This window comes from Salmo salar, chromosome ssa09 (genome assembly GCF_905237065.1).
Source record: "Salmo salar chromosome ssa09, Ssal_v3.1, whole genome shotgun sequence".
Taxonomy (NCBI): Eukaryota; Metazoa; Chordata; class Actinopteri; order Salmoniformes; family Salmonidae; genus Salmo; species Salmo salar.
The window spans coordinates 15,246,136-15,268,693 of record NC_059450.1 but is presented as its reverse complement, the minus strand read 5'-3'; the positions used below and the strand labels follow the sequence as shown (position 1 = coordinate 15,268,693).

General features: G+C 44.3%; 1 protein-coding gene across 2 annotated transcripts in view; it reads right to left on the bottom strand.

Annotated features, from left to right (window-relative positions):
• The window catches only part of LOC106610776 (disks large-associated protein 2), a 187,644-nt gene that overhangs the window by 47,521 nt on the left and 117,565 nt on the right, over nt 1-22,558 (bottom strand). For both annotated transcript variants that reach the window (XM_045723417.1, XM_045723418.1), the window contains exon 2: nt 1,925-3,078. In XM_045723417.1, the coding sequence (XP_045579373.1) occupies nt 1,925-3,007 (1,083 nt within the window). In that variant the 5' untranslated portion in view covers nt 3,008-3,078. The remainder of the gene's footprint in view (nt 1-1,924; nt 3,079-22,558) is intronic.

The window sequence follows — 22,558 nt, the reverse complement described above, 5'->3', positions numbered from 1 at the left end:
TGTATTAAAAAAATGTAATAATTAAAAACCCAAAACTATAATACTCTTGCTGGCACATCAAACCATAATGAGTGCCACAAACACCCCACAACAGCAAACAACAACAACTATCTTTTTGGGGAAAGGAAAAGGGGATGCATAGTCAGTTGCACAACTGAATGCCTTCATCTGAAATTTGTCTTCCGCATTTAATCTATAGGATTGCACCCTAAAACCGAAATAGGAAAACAAAGCAGAACAGCAACAGGATGTTGCCTAAAGTTTGAATAATGTTGTTGACAAGAACTCTATCTGCCTGACTCACTGCTCCTGTTGATAAGGAAAGGGAGAGAGATAGAGACAGACAGTCAGACAGCCAGTCAGCCAGCCAGCCAGAGACCAGAATAGTCTGTTTATTTCCCCCTGTCTCCCTGGTAGCTAGCTCACCTCTGAGAGAGGGCACCAATCCCCCAGGGGAAATGCGTCACCCGTGGCCGATTGACAACCGAGACTCAAAATAGCCCTGCGGCAGAGAACCAATAGAACGGGTCGGGCTATTTATAGAACAACCAACGTGTTTATGGATGTTCAGACACCCCATTTAATGATCAGATGAAGATTACATTACCGTCTCCTATCATCATTGTCTCAGAGAGAGCTTAGTACACTTAGAGAGATAAGAGAGTAGAGGTTCTAAGGCCCCAACGTTGTTTGGAGTTCATCACCTTTAAAAGTGTTTTATATACAGTTGCTTGGAATTAGTCACAGACCTCATGCTCCCCTTTTCCTGTTTACGTCAGCTAATAGTCAGATACAATGCCGGACTCCCCATTAGAATGGTGGGTGGGTTGAGTAATGTACCTTTTGTCCATTTAAGACAGCATCTAACAGTTACACCACATTCCACTTCATGGAGAGTCCCTGAGGAGTGTTTCTCTGAGTGTTGAGGAGTTCACATGGTTTTAGCTCCAGGCAGTAGCCCACTCAAAGTTCCCTGAGATTATCAGCAGATCATACCTCATGGGTTGCATGCTTACTGTAAAACATGTACTTTTCATTGTCTTAAGAGCTTTGATATTGATTCATCATACACAAATACCATTGTTTGATATACATAGTTATTTCAGAGTGCAGTTGGTAAGGGACTTGCCATTCCCAAGCAAATGGCCTACCCATTACTACAACAACCCCAACATAAAACCTCTGGACCATCAACTACAAACATGCTGATTCCCTTTGAATTGATCTTAATGCCGTTCCCCACAATCCACCAGGGTTTCCCACAAAGCGGATCCTGGCCGTGAACTAAGTGCTCTCCCACACCGATACAGACCAACTGATAACTTGGAGAAACAGCACGACAACAAGCTCAAATCGGCATTGATCCTGAGTTTTTCTTTGCACTCCCGACTTGTCACTGGTGTCATTCATTGATACAGTAATTGATTCGCTCCCACTGTGCCGTCCCTTTCACTGCTACTACCCTGCTGATCCCCTGACAGGTGATTCATATCCTGGACAGGGAAATACAAGTGATTATATCTCAGAACTATCAGAAGTCCAGCTGAGACAAACAACATCATAGTAACTCTGTCTGGACTCACTGTCTGTTGAATATAAGCCTCTGATACAATGGAATGTCATGTTAACGGCAGGCTTACTGAGATGAGTGCTAATCAATGAGCCTCATTGTTTGCAGTGTTTCTAAGTGTTAGCATGTAGCCTAGCTGGTCTTCGGTTCGACACTGATTGCTAATGACAATAAATCCTCTCTTCAATAGCTTCACTAAATCAGCCTACCAGCGGACCTATGTCTATCCGTACTGTACATATCTGTCTGCTTCGCTACCAATCCCATCCATCTCTCTGCATATCTATAACATTACTGTGGTTCCAGCAACATGGCTCCAGTAACGGACATACTAGGATTATACGAGTGACTCACCTGTAGATAGTGGCAGGGCCTGAGGTTGGGCTTGAGGTCTGTGGGTGTCATGGGTTTCTCCAGGTTGAGGGAAGACTTCCTGTAGGCCTCCTTGGCCTGGCTGACAGTCAGCGTTGACCAGGAGCTCCTCTTCATGAACTTCCCTTCAGGAGCCATGGCCACGCTCTCACACGCGGAACACTTCACATCGTTGTTGCTCTTGGAGGTCTTGAGCGACAGGTCCCCGTAGTGGCTGTGGACAGAGTCGGGGTAGCAGTGGCTGATGTGGTCCACCTGTTGGCGGGACATGATGCTGGGCGTCCGGTATGTACTGTCACTGTCCAGGTTATCGTCCGAGCTCCACCAGCCCGCCACCCCGGAGCGCTGCTTACCGCTGCTGTCTGATGACTTACGCTCTTTGCTCTTGCTGCGCTTGCTGTGTTTGTGGTGTCCATGGTGGTTGGGATGGTGGTGGTGGGAGCCTTCCCGGTGTGAGTCCCCCTTGGTGCCGTTCATCTTGGACGAGCCCTCCAGGGAGTGGGACTTGGTGAAGAGCTTCTGGACAGAGTGGACCAGGTGTCGGATCCTCCCGGGGCTCTCGTTGCGCTGCTCCGTGGTGGTGGTGTGCGTCTTCTGGTACTGCAGTGTGTGGAAGCCGTCGCGATGTAACGGAAGCTGCTTCTCAAACTGGTCCAGCAGGTTGGCCGGGATTCTGTTCATTTTACCGCTGCCGCCGTGCGACGAGCCACACTCATCTCGATCCCGTGATCCACCGCCACCACCTCCTCCGCCACCACCACTGTCCCGTGACACGCTGCTGTCGTGGTGGGAACTGTAATGCATCCTGGGAAAGGTGCTGCTGGAGATGGAGTGGTCTGTGTTGGCCATGGAGACGGAGACGGGCATTGCCATGCACTCAGAGTGGATGGAGCTATGGGGGGAGCAGCGGCGGTGCTCCATGGGACAGCTCTCTGTGGGGCTGAGGAGGTAAGAGGGGGTGCGAGAGTCATGGTGGTCCAGGGAGTGTTCGCAGTCGGCCAGGCCGCAGGTGTGAGCCGAGGTGATCTGGAGCTGGCTGGGCCGCCCGCCCGACAGAGCCTTCATGTTCCTGGGTGGAGGAGGGGAGTTGCTTTCTTCATCGAAGTGCTGAGAGGGAGACCATGAATACTGCTGGTCTGTGTGTGTGTGTGTGTGTGTGTGTGTGTGTGTGTGTGTGTGTGTGTGTGTGTGTGTGTGTGTGAGAGAGAGAGAGCAAGAGAGAGAGAGAGAGAGACATTATTAAATAAGCTGCTTATCAAATGTCATTGTCACTACAGCAGCACATTGTCCTCAGTCACCCAGAACAACAAGGTGGAAAACGAGAAAGTATGATCACAAAATGGCACAGTCCCACAGAGCTCAGGCCTCTTATTCCCAACTCCCTCCCCTGTCTGTCTGTTGGTGCCAGGCTGCGAGGCGAGGGAAGGTGAGGGGGACAGGTAGGAGCTAGCATTGCCATTTATCCAATGCAAAGTGAAATAATAGCCTATCATTCTGGAGCGGCGATGTCATCCGTCAAAGCCCTGACGAGAGCGCTTTGAGGTGCATCAGTGGACGGGCAGTGTTTGGCCCCCACCGCGGCCGCATCACTAGATGAAAACCACATTCTCTTTGATCTGTCTCCAAAGGCGGACATCCCAGCCCACCTCGCTACCGCATTTAACTTAATCAGAGGAAAGCTTTTCTCTATTTAGACAACCCACCACCATTATTTCACTCTAATTGCACATGCCCTCCACTTGAATAAAACATAGACAAAAGGGTCACAAGACAAAGACCATAGAATACTAATGGAATAGCATCAGCGGACGCAGATTGACACAAAGTCTTATTTTCATCTTTCTTTAAAAAGGACTCTTCAGATTAACTGTTTATTGAATTTCTGTCCAAGAACGCAAGTTCAGTGCATTGAATCAACAACAATGAAATGTTACAAACCCTGACTGAGTGTTATTAGAAATTAACAATACTTTCCTAAACTCATCACACACAGAAATGACAATCAGGCCAAATATAACAATGGAACAAAAGGTTCCTAGCCATAAAGTATTGTGTGTTTAGTCATAAAGAGTTAGACTGGCCATATTTCATTTACTTGACAGTAAACACCTGTAAATATATTAAGAACAAAAGTATGCATCTTCCAGGCAGCAATCCTCCAGTCATCTACACAGCCCATAAACTGCACTTCCACTCAAACTGTGACCCCATAAAGTAAAGGAGATACTATATTTCACGAGAAACCATAGAAATTGAAAGGCAAACAAACAGAAATCAGAGGCAGGGATGGATGCTGGGTTTTTTTTAATTGGAAGGGACACGTATGGAGGATTATATGAGAGAAGGGACCAAGCGGAAAGCATAGGGTGATCTATGTCCAACAAAGGCCAGAGTTAACCAATACAGTACACTCTTAGAAAAAAGGGTTCAAAAAGGGTTCTTTGGCTGTCCCCATAGGACAACCCTTTTTGGTTCCAGGTAGAACCCTTTTTGGTTCAAAGTAGAACCCTTCTTGGTTCCAGGTAGAACCCTTTTGGGTTCCATGTAGAACCCTCTGTGGAAAGGGTCCTACATGGAACCAAAAAAGGTTCTTTAAAGGGTTCTCCTATGGGGAAAGCCGAATAACTGTTTTAGGTTCTAGATGGAACCTTTTTTTCCTAAGAGTGTAGTCCATACTCTGTCATTTATATTATAGAATTCTATCATACTTTAACAGGAATTTACGGTCTTAATTCTTAGTCTGTGCTATTGGCGCCTGGAGCAAGACAAGGAGCTGTGAGACCAGCAGCCGTGCTGCTGTAAATACCCATCAGTATGAATGTAATGCATTCCTTATGTGGGACATGTTCCACTAGCCCTGGGTGAGCCTTGTCTACTTAACAGAACCATGCTAAATCTATCTAGTATAAGGAGCGCTAAAGGGAAACAGAAAGTGGATAAGTGAAACTCTGTAGTTGTGTAATTCAGAATCACGCCGTCAAATAAAACTGAGAGAGGAAAATGTGAATGCCGTCAAAAAGAAAAACAACGTACTGCTACAGCAATGGCAACTCAGGTCTAACCTTCTCTCTGGGTTATGGCAGTTTGGTTAAACTCTGTGCGTTTCCTTCTACAGACAGAAGGGAAAGGGGGATACCTAGTCAGTTGCACAACTGAATGCATTCAACCGAAATGTGTCTTCCGCATTTAACCCAAAGCCTCTGAATCAGAGGGAGCAGTTGTTGGTGCTGCCTTGCTCAATAGCAGAATTTAAAAAAAATCATTCTTGCCAGGCCAGGGATTCAAACCAGCAAACTTTTGTTTACTGGCTCAGTGCTCTTAACCGCTAGGCTACCTGCCATCCAGAGGATGACAACACGGCTACTGCTGTGTGAAATGATGCAATGATGTCTGAAGTTGACTATTCCACAAAGAATCTCTGAGAGACAAGTTGAATAAATTATCCGCCAGCAGAGCTTTGGCATTCCCTAGGATTATACTCCATACAGTGACAGACTCATCCTCTCTCTCTCTCTCTCTCCTCTGCCAGTATAGAGATTTCCTGTTTCACATAATGGGAAAGAAAAGGAATAGAGCATTTTGAAAGCAACTCCTACGACATCTCTCTATGAGCAAGCATCCTTCCAGCAAGTGCTCTCCAAACAGGCGAGTATCTATGACATCTGCTTCTCTCTCGGTCTCAGAGGCTGAAGGATGAATACTGCAGCAAAGATTGATGATTTAGAGAAGCTAGAATGCTATGAATTAAAATGGCCTATAGAATCTTAACGGTTTTAACAACTAAATTGGGTGTGCTAAGTCCTCAACCAGCTTAAACTACATCAGGAGACCACTTTTGAGGTCTGGGAAAAATGACGCTCAGATTTTTGGGTGTAGTTACCGTTTAATTCAACTGCCACCAGCCATAGACCGTTGGTTGGTTAGCGATGTTTCTGTAGCGCTCATGTGATTGCAGACTTTGCAAAACAAATGGCCACTAGATTGATGCAAATAATCATGATATCATTCTGTCAGGTAGACATAGGCTACTTTGTAGTTAACATTTCATTAAGAAGGTTTTTGGGAACTTTTCCATCTACCAGAAGACAGTTGTCATTACATTAGCATCAGTGCTAATGGCTACACAAAGTGGTAGCCAAACGCGCACACACAGACGGGGCATTCCTGTTCCGTTGCCTCTTCAGAAAGTTGATGGAAAATACGAATCACTGATGCATTTTGTTAATGTCTTATGATAGTATTAGGGCAAATGAATGCATTTTCGACCAAGTTCAATACATTTAGTTCATTTTCTACTAAATGTATTGAACTTGGTCGAAAATGAACAAAAAATATAAATGCAACATGCAAGTGTTGGTCCCATGTTTCATGAGCTGAAATAAAATATCTCAGAAATTGTTCATATGCAATTGCTGTGCACAAACTAGTTTACTTCCCTGTTAATGGGCATTTCTTCTTTGCCAAGAGAATCCATCCACCTTACAGGTGTGGCATATCAAGAAGCTGGTTAAACAGCGTGATCATTACACAGGTGCACCTTGTGCTGGGGACAATAAAAGGCACTCTAAAATGTACATTTTTGTCAGACAACATAATGCCACAGATGTCTCAAGTTTTGAGAGAGCGTGTATTTGGCATGCTGACTGCAGGAATGTCCATCCAGGGCTGTTGCCAGAGAATTTAATGTTAATTTCACTACCACAAGCTGCCTCCAACGTTGTTTTACGTCTCACAACCGCAGATCACGTGTATGGCATCGTGTTTGGGCGAGCAGTTTGCTGATGTCAACGTTGTGAACAGAGTGCCCCCTGGTGATAGTGGGGTTATGGTATGGGTAGGCATAAGCTACAGACAACGAACACAATTGCATTTTATCGATGGCAATTTGAATGCACAGAGATACCGTTACGAGATCCAGAGGCCCATTGTCATGCCATTCATCCGCCGCCATCACCTCATGATTCAGCATGATAATGCACTGTCCCATGTCGCAAGGATCTGTACACAATTCATGGAAGATGAAAATGGCCCTGTTCTTCCATGGCTTCCATACTCACCAGACATGTCACCCATTGAGCATGTTTGGGATGCTCTGGATCTATGTGTACAACAGCATGCTACAGTTCCTGCCAACATCCAGCAACGTTGCACAGCCATTGAAGAGGAGTGGGACAACATTCCACAGGTTACAATCAACATCCTGATCAACTCTATGCGAACAAGATCTGCCGCGCTGCATGCGGCAAATGGTGGTCACACTAGATACTGACTGGTTTTCTGATCCACGCCCCCTACTTTTTATTTTAAGGTAACTAGGCCTATGTTTTGTAACTTCCCCAGGTCGTTGCTGTAAATTAGAATGTATTCTCAGTCAACTCACCTGGTTAAATAAATTATAAATAAAACGGGAAAAAAAACACTGATCGTGTCTGGCTTAACACTTGGCACAGAGCCATCGGTCCAATATTTTCAACACTCCAAGAACACCCACCCCCCAAGTGCTGGAACTCTGACATGCAGGAGGCTAGAGAGAGAGAGTGTGTCAGTCATATATTAAGGGCTCCTGTCCAGTACGTAGCCGGCGCTGCGCAGAGAGTATGAATAAATGTAGTTTTGCTCCTCTTATCACATTAGCATTTAAATAGCATTATATCTGCTCAGAGTAACTCTGACAGGCACATACCTCCGCTCGTTTAGCCTGGAACAGGACTTGAAGTTAAAAACAGAATAATAAAGCAAGGAGAAGACTACAGAGCTAAAGGCCCACGACCTTCAGAATTGGCAGTATCAATTTACCTCAGTGTTACGTAACAATGGAGCAAATAAGGCCATACAGGGGGAGCTAAGCATCGGAGTAGTACATCATCACCAATAAATACAATAAACATTGGCTTACAAAGGAGGCTTTAGGTTGAGAGCAATTGACAATAACAGGAGCAACCGCTAGCTGAGAAAAGAGAATCCTCCATGCTCTCCCATCTAATCGAAGAAAAGAAGCACCATTTCTAAGCAAAGCAAATCGATAGAGCAGCTTGATTATCCATCTCCCAAAGGTTAAACGCCCTCTCCCCAGAATGCTGGCCTTTCCTCACAAAATCAAAGGCGGGAAATTGTGTCCTTAACCCCCAGGGGGTAAGCGATTGCCCAGGCTATTAGATTGGAGTGTGAACCAATGGAAAGCTTCAGGACCAGGGCAGAAGAGCAGTGGTGGCCAGAGCCTGATTCTCTACACTCTCCCCTCCCCTCTCTCAGATAGCCAGGATCCGACAGACCATCTCTGTCACTGACACGGCTCGACCATCCTCTCCAGCCCATCCCCACGCCCCATGCCAGCAAACATTATGGGGCTTTTCACAGGCGCAAAGAGAGAGAGAGAGGTCTGGAAAGTATCAAGAGGAGAGAGAGAGAGGAGAGAGCTAAAGACTTTGGGAGAATATGTGGGGGTTTCACTTAACATGCTGAGTCAGCGCGTCACAGATCATACGGATGCTATGTCTACTCTCTGAATGCAGTAAAGCCAGGGGGTATATATCAAAATGGCCGTTCTCACGCTGATCACTGGGATAATATATGGCCACTGTCACATGGACCACTGCTGCAGACATGACCGTGCTTTTCAAACAGAAACCCTTACTGAGGTTCTGCTATTTAATTAAGTTATCATTTATTGCTCTGCTTTAAGATAACCCAATAGAGTGCTGAATATTAAAACATAGCAACTATGCATGACATATACAGTCATTTCCCACTGGCACACACTGGTTGAATCAACGTTGTTTCCACGTCATACAGTGATTCATACTTTAGCCAGGCTTTTTCTGCACACTGAGTCAATGCTCACTGAGGAATCCAAAGAGGTCCTACAAGTCAAGTGTTTCAAATTCAGACAGCTCTCCCCTCCTGCATTGTGCGGGAGTGTAAGTGGCGCTGAGTCATGGGGAGAGGAGAGAGAGAGAGACTATAGCTTTGCTGGGTGGGTGTTGCATTGTGTTGCCTGGATGTGATGGAGCCTGAGGCGCATCCTGTTGCTCGTCTCATTGTGGTGTGTTGGTCCACAGAGCTGGCAACTCCGTGAGGATGTGAGTGAAGACAGATAGCCAGCCAACTGCCTGCTGGGCCTGAACAGAGTGAGATGGAGCAATCAGAGCAGCACCCCACCATCTCTTGCTCTGCATGAGGGTTAGCAGCACCGGGGCTAGATTAGACCAGATGTACACAGCTGCTACTGCTGCAGTGGGTTTGTCTAGTGGGAAGAGAGGAGCTGCATAACAGAACATCAATGAGTAGAGAGAGCGAGAGAGAGAGAGAGAGAGAGTGTGGGAAACTGAGGGTGTGTGAGAGAAAAAAAAACGATGTGTGTGTGAGAGAGAGAGAGTGACGGAGAGAGGAGGGGAGAGAGAGTGACGGAGAGAGAGAGCGACGACGAGAGAGAGGAGGGAGAAAGAGAAGATCAAAATGAATGAGAGACTGAGAGGCAAGAGCAATGATTATAGAACCCAACTGTAACCAAAGACAAAAGAAGATAACCTTTGTATAGCCAATGTGGCCCATAATCCAGTAGAACTCCAGAGTCAGGAGCCAAGGGCACTCTTACCTTATTTTCCTATAAGATTAAGTTAGCCAGATAAGCAGGGCAGCACAATGCTTTAATACTTATCGGTGGCTCAGTGAATTAGCAGCGTAATGATTGGAGACAGTGTCTTATCTGTGCTGTGCTCAGCGCATTGCGCTATGGAACTGTCCCTCTGTCTGTCAGTCAAGGGGAACAAAATCTCTGAAGTGACAGAATCAGCGTCCTCTTCAACTGCTCCTGGTACAGAATAGAGAATAGAGTCTCCATTTTGATATTATGACTAACACCATAGAAACTGGTATATCTTAACGTAGCAAAACATAGGATAACACGAGGCAAGTTTCTGTCTCTGAGAGCCCACTTCAGGATCAGGAGGTCCAGCTGAACACTCCAAGATGTGACAGACAATTCCATCACAGCAACACTCCCTGTTCACCTGATCCTCCACACCTCTCACACACACCAAATTGAAAATCCAGCTCTGTGATTCTTCTCTCTCTCTCTCTCTGTCTTCATCTCTCTCTCTATGTTTCTTTCCCTCTCCCTTTCTCTCGCTTTCTGTCTCTCTCTCTGCTGGCAGCAGCACCAGCCCAGAACACAGCGGGGGTGAGTGTAACGGTAATGACGTGAGAGACTGAGGTGATACAGGCAGTCAGGTTCCGATCCTTGTCTCCTTTTCAATGTGAACCAAAACATTAGAGGCACAAAATCAATCAGTGTGTTAAATCATTTGTTGTGATGTTAATTTGAGCTGCATCAGCTCTTGTGCTTATTATACGTGTGTCATGACGTTGGCCTGTGGGAGACTTCTTCATTTGCAGACACCCTACCCGGGTCGACCGCCAGATGGGGACCACAACGATGATCCACAACCAGGACAGCCCACGTTCATTTTTATGTTGGTTTACAACATGCAGGTTAATCGCAAGATTGAACCCAACATGGGGGGTCTGTCATGACGTTGGCCTGTGGGTGAGGTTTATGACCCCCCCATAAATACCTTTCTCCCTTCCCCTCTCTTTCTGACCCTACTGAAGGACTTGAATAGCCTGTGTTAAATATAGAGAGTCTGGGAACATCAAACAAATGGGGAAAAGGAACCATATTTTGGTAATAAAACCAGTTGGAAATATGCTTGGGAACGTAATGAGTATGGATGTCAGTTCGGTTGTCATCTGAGACATTATGACTGATGACAGGACGACATAAACTGTACCTGAGAAAGTATACACCCTCTAGTTATCAGAGTAACATGGAATTGTTATGCAATTGAAATGTTTGATATTGAAATTGTTTGTTAGGATATTAAATGTAATTTTAGCTTCCAAATAAGAGAATTGGGTTTTCATAAGGAAAGTGCCCTGCTTGATCAGTGGCCCACCCCTGTGAAGAGACAGGGGTTATAAACGATGAAACACATCCTTCCCCCTCTCCACTATATAAGCCTTTGACGAAAAGATAACCACATGTTCCAGTACGTGAGGTCTGCAGCCTCTACGTTAGAAGGACACACGTCAAGTACAGAACTAAGCCAACCTCGGCGTGAGCTTTGGTGGCGAATGGTATGAACTTTGAGCTTATTCACTACAGAAGTGATACTTCCTAGCCGTTGAGTTAGCAGCGGCCGTTGTAGACGTGGGCTAGGAAAGGTCGGACGACGGATCCAGTCTAACAACCAGACGAAGATACCACCACGTATCCAATTTACCACCAGAGACATTCTTCCGAGGACAGGAAGATCTGTTGGCCAACCCGGCCAGCATCTACGACCAATCTACCGAAGCACAGCTCAGAGTAAATATTTATTGCATTTTCCTTTTCCAAATGGGCGGTAATTTAGAATGCATAAGATAATGTATTTACGATAGCATAGCTGCTGTTTCTTTGTTCCTAAATCTTCCCGCTCTTTCATTCAAGCCCAACCCCCTTTCCTTTGTGTAACCAGCCATCATGTATGACATCATTTGTATTCGGTGTATTTGTAATTCTGTGTGATAAGTTTAGGTATTTAGTAAATAAATAATTAAACCCAATTTTGTATTGCTGATTCAACTTGTTAGCCAGGGTTCGTGAAGATAGCCAAGAATTTACAACTTTCATTATGAGACTGAAAATAAGATAAGAGTTAATATTGACTGCGATCGATGTAAAATATGACTAAGTATTTTAAGAGTTTATTCGGAAGATAACGGCTCTATAAACGTTCTTCCGTGGTGCCCCGACTTTCTAGTTAATTACATTTACATGATTAGCTTAATCAGGTAATATTAATTACAGAGAAAGGATTTTATAGGTTAGCATGTCATATCACTTAATCCGGCATAGCCAAAGACACGACACGTGGTAGAATAGAGGCAATTGCCAGATATCTCATACAATTATGTTCTGTATCTAAGACATAAGATGATAAAGAAAGCTCTACTTTTTTTCTCCCTTTGAAATTCAACACAGGGTTGGGTAGGTTACTTTCTAAATGCAATATGTTACAGTTACCTGTCTAAATTGTTATCAGGTTCATAACTTTTGGATTACCCAAACTCAGTAACGTAATCTGATTACTTTCAGTTACTGGATTACTTTCCCCTTAATCACATTTTATTCATCACATGCTTCGTAACCAAACAGATGTAGACTAACAGTGAAATGCTTACTTATGGGCCCTTCCCAACAATGCAGAGAGAAAGAAAATAGAGAAATAATAGAAAAGTAAAACGCATAATAATAGAAGTAGTAATAGATACACAATGAGTACATTAGGTACCAGTACCGAGTCCATGTGCAGGAGTACAAGGTCATTGAGGTAGATATGCACATAGATATATATGTACAGTATCTCACAAAAGTGAGTACACCCCTCACATTTTTGTAAATATTTGAGTATATCTTTTCATGTGACAACACTGAAGAAATGACACTTTGCTACAATGTAAAGTAGTGAGTGTACAGCTTGTATAACAGTGTAAATTTGCTGTCCCCTCAAAATAACACAACACACAGCCATTAATGTCTAAACCGCTGGCAACAAAAGTGAGTACACCCCTAAGTGAAAATATCCAAATTGGGCCCAAAGTGTCAATGTTTTGTGTGGCCACCATCATTTTCCAGCACTGCCTTAACCCTCTTGGGCATGGAGTTCACCAGAGCTTCACAGGTTGCCACTGGAGTCCTCTTCCACTCCTCCATGACGACATCACGGAGCTGGTGGATGTTAGAGACCTTGCACTCCTCCACCTTCCGTTTGAGGATGCCCCACAGATGCTCAATAGGGTTTAGGTCTGGAGACATGCTTGGCCAGTCCATCACCTTTACCCTTAGCTTCTTTAGCAAGGCAGTGGTCGTCTTGGAGGTGTGTTTGGGGTCGTTATCATGTTGGAATACTGCCCTGCGGCCCAGTCTCCGAAGGGAGGGGATCATGCTCTGCTTCAGTATGTCACAGTACATGTTGGCATTCATGGTTCCCTCAATGAACTGTAGCTCCCCAGTGCCGGCAGCACTCATGCAGCCCCAGACCATGACACTCCCACCACCATGCTTGACTGTAGGCAAGACACACTTGTCTTTGTACTCCTCACCTGGTTGCCGCCACACACGCTTGACACCATCTGAACCAAATAAGTTTATCTTGGTCTCATCAGACCACAGGACATAGTTCCAGTAATCCATGTCCTTAGTCTGCTTGTCTTCAGCAAACTGTTTGCAGGCTTTCTTGTGCATCATCTTTAGAAGAGGCTTCCTGGGACGACAGCCATGCAGACCAATTTGATGCAGTGTGTGGCGTATGGTCTGAGCACTGACAGGCTGACCCCCCACCCCTTCAACCTCTGCAGCAATGCTGGCAGCACTCATACATCTATTTCCCAAAGACAACCTCTGGATATGACGCTGAGCTCGTGCACTCAACTTCTTTGGTCGACCATGGCGAGGCCTGTTCTGAGTGGAACCTGTCCTGTTAAACCGCTGTATGGTCTTGGCCACCGTGCTGCAGCTCAGTTTCAGGGTCTTGGCAATCTTCTTATAGCCCAGGCCATCTTTATGTAGAGCAACAATTTTTTTTTTCAGATTTTCAGAGAGTTCTTTGCCATGAGGTGCCATGTTGAACTTCCAGTGACCAGTCAGTATGAGGGAGTGTGAGAGCGATGACACCAAACTTAACACACCTGCTCCCCATTCACACCTGAGGCCTTGTAACACTAACGAGTCACATGACACCGGGGAGGGAAAATGGCTAATTGGGCCCAATTTGGACAGTTTCACTTAGGGGTGTACTCACTTTTGTTGCCAGCGGTTTAGACATTAATGGCTGTGTGTTGAGTTATTTTGAGGGGACAGCAAATTTACACTGTTATACAAGCTGTACACTCACTACTTTACATTGTAGCAAAGTGTCATTTCTTCAGTGTTGTCACATGAAAAGATATACTCAAATATTTAAAAAAATGTGAGGGGTGTACTCACTTTTGTGAGATACTGTACATAGATAGATATGTACTAGTGGTTAAGAGCGTTGGGCCAGTAACCGAAAGATCGCTGGTTCGAATCCCCGAAATCCCAGAAAAGTTTGCAGTTCTACCCAGGGGCAAGGCAGTTAACGTCCTCTTAATCGAAGTGGACGTTGATTAAGGCATCCCCCTGCACCTCTCTGATTCAGAGGGGTTGGGTTAAATGTGGAAGACACATTTCAGTTTAATGAATTCAGTTGTGCCACTGACTAAGTATCCCCTTTCCCTTACATATAACTAGGAATAAAGTGACAGATAGTAAATAGTAGCAGCAGCATACGTGATGAGTAAAAAAGTTTGCACAAAAAGGGTCAATGCAAAGAGTATTTAGATAACTATTTAGCAGTTTTATGGATTGGAGGTTGAAGCTGTTCAGGGTCCTGTTGGTTCCAGACTTCCTGCATCGGTATCGCTTTCTGTGAGGTAGCAGAGAAAACAGTCTATGACTTGGGTGGCTGAAGTCTTTGACAATTTTTAGGGCCTTGCTCTGACACCACCTGGTATAGAGGACCTGGTTGGCAGGGAACTCGACCCCAATGATGTACTGGGCCCTACGCACTACCCTCTGTAGCGCCTTGCGGTCAGATGCCAAGCAGATGCCATACCAAGCGGTGACGCAGCCAGTCAAGATGCTTTCAATGTTGCAGCTGTATAACTTTTTGAGGATCTGAAGGCCCAAATCTTTTTAGCCTCCTGAGGTGGAAGAGGCGTAGTCGTGACTTCTTCATGACTGTGTTGGTGTTTTTGAACCATGATAGATCCTTAGTGATGTGGACACCGAGGAACTTGAAGCTCTCAACCCGCTCCACTACAGCCCCGTCGATGTTAATGAGGGTGTGCTCGGCTTTCCGTTTCCTGTAGTTCACAATCAGCTCCTTTGTCTTGCTGACGTTGAGGGAGCGGTTGTTGTCCTGGCACCACACTGCCAGGTCTTTGACCTCCTCCTTATAGGCTGTCTCATCGTCGTCTGTGATCAGGCCTACCACCGTTGTGTCGTCAGCAAACTTAATGATAGTGTTGGAGTTGTGCACGGCCATGCAGTGGTGAGTGAACAGGGAGTACAGGAGGGGACTAAGCACGTACCCCTGAGGGGCCCCCGTGTTGTGCCTTTTATCAATGCTGAATTGAATGTCATAGAGAAAACAAAAAGGTGCTACAATCTATTTCTTCACAAACATCCTTTCTGAATTTAAAATGAATCCAAGAAGTAATCACATTTTTCAAAAGTATCTGTAAATTGATTACAATATGTTTGCTGGTAACGTAATTGGTTACAGTTATTTTTTAAGCAGATTACATGTAACTTATTACATGTAATCAGTTACTCCCCAACCCTACAGGCACGCACACATACAGATTGAAAAGGTTGCTGTTGGCTCCAGGGGGAGATGGACACAAGCACATCTGACAGTAAAATGTAATTAGTTTAAGTGGGTGGCCCAGTGTTTTACTGGCTGTTTTAGAGGCAGTGAAATGAAAGGACTGCTATTGACCCTAGCCCTAGGAAAACTCACAACGCAGCACACAAAGGACTATTCACCACCACTGGACGACCAAAACTCTCAGAACCAAAAATGGGACTTGATGAGAGTGTATTGATAACTTTAATACGCTTTATGGAGTTACAAGGATCTACTGACTACAAGGATGTTACATGTCTTTATCACATAGAAAACATATTTATCAGTGTTCAATAACACCTGAAATATCGTATATTACTGAGAGAAAGAATTGTTTGTTAGCGCTTCTAGAGGTAGTGTATCAGATAGGTACTCAGACTAGGCAGTCAGCATCTGATTAGGGCCCTTTCAATAGAACCACACACACAGCCTGTAGGCCTCTAGGCTCCATCTCTAGTCACTCACTCAAGCCACATGATTCAACTAATCATTCAGCTGATTTAGTTTCCCTCCCCAGGACATGCAGTGGTAATAGGATGAGAGGAGAGCTGGGAAACCTGGCATCACTCTGTCTCCTGGAGGACCGGACTGGATCTGACAAAAGTCTGCTTTGGTGCCAGGAGGTTTTCCTGACAGGTTTTTCATTTGTGTTTGATCTATGTTCTTCATGGAGTAAAACAGTATAAGACAGGTCAGTTGAGTCAGACTTCTGTCCTTTCCCACAAGAGACCATCAAAATGAACACAGACGGCTAGCTGCAATGTTCCTATCACATAGGCAGAGGTGAAAGCAACAAATGTTTCATCCCGAGAATAAGCCATTTTTCTCCCAGGTAACCCGGTATTTCCCGACAAAACTGGAAGTGTCATTCTAAAGCATATAAAGTACATGTCTGGATTAGAGCTTTGATTGGCGAGAAAATTCAATCCTTATGCAACCTGATCCTGATGAGACATACGTTAAAGATATTTTATGGTCACAAGCCCAAAAAAGCCCAAATGATTTTACCATTATCCATTACATAGCCTATGATATATATAAGTTACCGCACATTACGCCTGACAGAAAAACATAAAAACCCATAGATGTAGCTATGCTCTCTTGGGTAAATAAATTAAACTAGCTCCAGTAGGCTAATCTTTTTGAGTGTGGACTGTATTACTGTACTGTATTGTATTCTGCTGTATTATATGGACTGGAATTACGGACCTCGTTCAAAACCATGAAGCTGGGGGAGAGAACATGTAATCCTGGTGCAGGACATGCAGCCTACAATTATAGTGTATTTGATTTTAATTTGATTTCTATTTAGCATTTTATAATTAGTAGGATGATGCATATATCGGCTACCTTTTGAAATATTTCCCCTAATGTTGTACGACGTGCATCTTAGCACACCGTATTAGCCTCTTTCTGTTGGCGCTGTCACGCCTTGATCTGTTTCACCTGTTCCTGTGATTGTCTCCACCCCCTCCAGGTGTCGCTTATTTTCCCCGGTGTATTTATCCCTGTGTTTCCTGTCTCTCTGTGCCAGTTTGTCTTGTATGTTAGTCAAGTCAACCAGCGTGTTTTTCCCGTACTCCTTTTCTATTCTCTTTTGCTAGTCTTCCCTGCCTGACTCTGGACTACTTTCCCGCCTGCCTGATCATCCTGCCTGACCTGACCTTGATTCTGCCTGCCCTTTGGTACCTTTTGGACGCTGAACTGGTTTTGACCCTTTTTGCCTGTCCACGACCATTCTCTTGCCTTACCCTATTGGATTAATAAATATTGTAAGACACCAACCATCTGCCTCCTGTGTCTGCACCTGGGTCTCGCCTTGTGTTATGATAGTTGCTTTATTCCTTCCCTCGCTTTCAACAGTTAAATGAAGTTCCCTTGTCCTCATTTTCATAATTGTAATGACATGCTTGAATAATATAGGACTAGATGAGATGCAGATGGCTATCACTTCACAGTGACTGAATAATGAACTGCTATAGCCAACCGCCATCATGCATTCTCTCTTCTTTCAATCTCCCTGGGAGTTATATTGGCTGCTGTGTTTAACATTCAGCAAACAAGAGCTTGCATTCCTCTTTGAATAGTCTATTAGTAAAAGAAATGCTAATAAATCAAAAAATGTCCAGCAAGCTATTCCAGTCTAGCTTTTCCTGGGACAGCAACAGCTATGAAGCATTTTTTGTTAAAGGAGAGAGGCCAGTGGAGCGCAGGTGCATATTGCGCAAGAGAGAGGCTATAACTTAGATCCTTATGCATAACCCATCATTCATTAGCTAAATATAAGGCTAATACCGCATTGCATTTATTACCTGAAAGAGGTAGGGTAGGACATCTAGACTGAATGAATGTTCCATATGCACATGAAGCTTTTCTCACACCTTTTGTGCACATTTGTTTTCTTTGCCAAGATAATCCACCCACCTGACAAGTGTGGCATATCAACAAGCTGATTAAACAGCATGGTCATTCCACAGGTGCACCTTGTGCTGGGGACACTAAAATGGCGAGCGGTTTGCTGGTGTCAACGTCGTGCACAGAGTGCCACATGGTGGCGGTGGGGTTACGGTATGGGGTAGGCATAAGCTACAGACAATGAACACAATTGCATTTTATCGATGGCAATTTGAATGCACAGAGATACCGCAACGACATCCAGAGGCCCATTGTTGTGTTTTTCATCCGCCGCCATCACCTCATGGTTCACCATGATAATGCACGGCCCCATGTCACAAGGATCTGTACACAATTGGTGGAAGCTGAAAATGTCCCTGTTCCATGGCCTGCATACTCAGACATGTGCACCAGACATGTCACCCATTGAGCATGTTTGGGATGCTATGGATCGACGTGTACGACAGCGTGTTCCAGTTCTCGCCAATATCCAGAAACTTAACACAAGAGTGGGACAACATTCCACAAGCCACAATCAACAGCCTGATCAACTCTATGCGAAGGAGATGTGTTTGCGCTCCATGAGGCAAATGGTGGTCACACCAGATACTGATTGCTTTTCTGATCCACGGCCCTACTTTTTTAAGGTATCTTTGACGGGGCGGCAGGTAGCCTAGCGGTTTGAGCGTTGGGCCAGTAACCGAAAGGTTTCTGGATCGAATCCCCAAGGTAAAAATCTGTCGTTCTGCCCCTGAACAAGGCAGTTAACCCACTGTTCCCAGGTAGGCCGTCATTGTAAATAAGCATTTGTTCTTAACTGACTTGCCTAGTTACATTTTAAAAAATTGACCAACAGATGCATATCTGTATTCCCAGTCATGTGAAATCCATAGATTAGGGCCTAATGGATTTATTTCAATGAACTGATTTTCTTATATGAACTCTAACTCAGTAAAATCGTTTAAATTGTTGCATGTTGCGTTTATATTTTTGTTCAGTGTATATATACACTGAGTATACAAAAATATTAAGGACACCTTTCCATGACATAGACTGGCCAGGTGAATCCAGGTGGAAGCTATGAACCATTATTGATGTCAATTGTTAAACCCACTTCAAGCAGTCTAGATGAAAGGGAGGAGACCGGTTAAAGAAGGATTTTTAAGCCTTGAGACAATTGAGACATGGATATTGGATATTCAGGGGGTGAATGGGCAAGACAAAAGATTGACGTGCCTTTGAACGGGGTGCACGTTCAGTTTATTTGCCCTAGCACTACACAGCTGATTCAAATAACCAACTCATCATCAATCTTTCATTATTTGAATCAGCTGTGTAATGCTAGCGCAAAAAAACGAAACGTGCACTGGGGGCAGGACCGACTTTGGGGAACCCTGTGGCATTAGGGTTTGTGTCAAGAACTGCAATGCTGCTGGGTTCTTCCATGCTCAACAGTTTCCTGTGTGTATCAAGAATGGTCCACCAACCAAAGGACATCCAGCCAACTTGACACAGCTGTGTGAAGCATTGGTTGTCAACATGGGCCAGCATCCCTGTGGAGCGCTTTCGACACCTTGTAGAGTCCATGCCCCGACGAATTGAGGCTGTTCTGAGGGCCCAAAAAATCTCAATGTTAAGGTGTTCCTAATGTTTGGTATACTCAGTGTATATCAATCTTGAACAGGATCTAGTTTGGATGCAATTTGAATGGAATTCACCAAGGGAAAGAAAAACAGTGAGAGAGTGCTCGCGTGCGCACTGATTTAAGCAACCATTTTCCAGTGCCGTTTTAAAATGTTGTAGATGCGATAATTAAAACAATTAATCTGTACAATAAAAAAAATATGGTGACCCCCGAAAGCCAGATGGAGATGTGTAAATTAGACGTGCATTCAGTCCTTACATTACTGCACCATAAGCTATGCTGCAGCAAATGTAGTCCTACCTTTCACAAGAAAAAAGTGACCGTGATGAGATGATACATGCGTTATGAACTGTGCTCCGTACTGAGATGCGCCCTGAGTATTGATGATTGATCATGCAGATAGCAGACTATGCTGTAGCCAGTAGAGAAGCCAGATTTAGACATTGCATAATAGTGTAACATTTCCATTTAACGTCATGCTGTTCATATAAATCATTTATTATCATTTACTGGTTTCTCACAGTTATTTATCCGGGGAAAAGGGAGTGGGTTTGGGCGGAAAATCTCGTTAAATCTCAGTAACCTGGTTCCCGCTATTCAACCCGAGTCTGGTGCTGCATTTCTACTCCTGTTATCAGCAACACTATGGGAAAAAAACTCTTCAGCCTTTATCATTTTTACTGTCCTTCCTCTCTCCCCAGATCTATCATTGATTTATCTTCTATCCGTATCCACTCCCCTCTACTCCCTCTCTCCGCAGGAAGCATTTTACAGGGGTAGTTTCAACAGGCTCAGCTTGAACCCTGGTGAGGCGAACACAAATACTACTCCATGTTAGACCACTTTGTGTGTGTATGTGTGTGAGAGGAAGGGGAGAAAGCGATTGACAGAGAGAGCGTAGGTGGGTGAGAGTGAGACTAATGAGAGAGGGATAGTGAACGAGAGAGAGAGACATGAGGAAAGCAATAAAGACAGTGTGAGCCCCTGCCACAACAGCTAACTACATCCACGACACTGTAACTGATCCCCTCAGAGAAAGTGATTGTGCTGCCATAACACCTAGTGGAGGAGCTGCCATCATCCAGCCGTCATCCGTCCCACCGAGGCCGCCCATCAGCCATGACTCACACACACTCTGTCATGTCACTCCTAACAGCCCTGAGTTAGCGGTTTCTTAGGAACATAAGGTTAAGCACAACATAGATCTCAGTGTTAGTCAGTGTCTGAGGCCACAGCGCAGGGAAATGTCACAATCCCAGTGTGGCCAGGTGAGGTGAGACATAAGGACTGAGTGTGTGGTCTCCCAATGACATTTGTCAATGTTGGTGTTGCCTTCACATCATGGCTCTGCAATGGAGTTGGTTACATAACAGCAGACCACTTTCTGGCTGGGGTTTTGAGTATTGTGTTTATTGCAAGCTTGCCATAATAATCTGAATGAACAAGCTATATCAACCGTAAGGCAGCAGACTGTATTTTGCAAAGATACCTGCCAACAACATTTTGCATCTCTCAGAGTATCATGATAATTTATTAGGACTGACTCAGCCTAACGATAAACTACTCATCTGCTTTAGGACTTTTGCAATGTTCTGAGAAAACCTTTCATCGTAAATTGGGCGTTGGGTATTAGACATTCTCGTATATTACGAGAGAAACAAACTGTCTAACAACCTCATGTCAACAAAGTCAAAGATTTACAACAACACTCAAGGACTCATACAAAAGCAGTGGCCCATTTTTAAATACACAGAGTCATCCTAATTTGGCGTCAAAGGATAGCATAGGATGATATTCAAAGTTAGCATCGTGTCATCTCTGTCGCCCAACGACACTTTGACGACGTCCCAGACATTACCACATAATGTGTCTGTCCAAGGACCACACAGTCACAGTGCCATGATCCGCCACTGTGGATAACACTGCCTCAGACTGACACGCTACTTGTCTGTACTGACAGTGACGGTGCACTATCATGCTTCTGTTGTCTATATGGGAGCAGCATCAGCGTTAGAGTTCATGGTTCTAATAGTGTGACATCTGCTGGTCTTCTATTGGAGTCAATTTAAGTCTTTGTGATACCACTGGCAGCCTAATTAGCATATCCAACAGTATAGGTCCCCAGGGTAGCAGCTGCCTCGTCACATCACACTGAATCACACAGCCTTGTTATTGCTTTCTAATGGGCGTCCTTCAGACGAAACCTTTGAAACGCCACTTTCATGTGTACACACTGCAAATAAATTAGGCTTCCAACTTTATTCCTTAATTCACCACATCCTCATTAAAAACACAACTGTTTATATAATGCAGAGTGGAGCTTATTCATGTATTCCCCATATTCCTTATGAAGATTACATAATACAAAAACACCAGAAAATATAGTATTCATAATTTGCAGGTGTGCATCTGTAAATCCCATAGAGAATTCAGAAAGTGCGTATCGAAAAAATCTCAATTTAAATCTGCATGAGTATGCAGAAAGTCGTTGTGAAGTGTATGTGTTGGTGTGTGCGTGTGTCCTGATTGAAAACCCACTGGTACACCATCGCATATCGTCATCATCATCATCTCAGAGGAGAGGTAGATGAATTAGCGCAGCAGAATTAGCTCAGGATGAGAAGCGAGGCGAGGCATGATTATGATGGATTAAATGTTATTTTGCTTGAATTAACAGGGAATATATGAAACACGCTGAGAATCTGTTTAACTCGCTGGTCAATTTAGTACGGTTGAATACCTAATTATGTTTCACTTGTCATAGTTTATGCTGCTTAGATTTTAACAATGTGAGGTGGGGATTTAATTGATTCTGGCCTCTTGCTTAGTGCTTAGAATGTTAATGCCTGTGTTTGATGTATTAGATAGCTGCTAGATAATAACTCATTAATGTTCCCCCCTTCCACCCACCAACAGTAGTATCACAGAATAACATCAGCAGCTTAACGGCAAACCACTCATCGATCACACATTGACTATGCCTCGATTACATTTACAGGTGTTGAACAGACCTGAGGATATGTGAGAATATAAAACACCCAAATTAAAGTATTTATTGCCTCTCAATGCCCTGATATTGATGACATGTTATCTGAAGTCACCTGA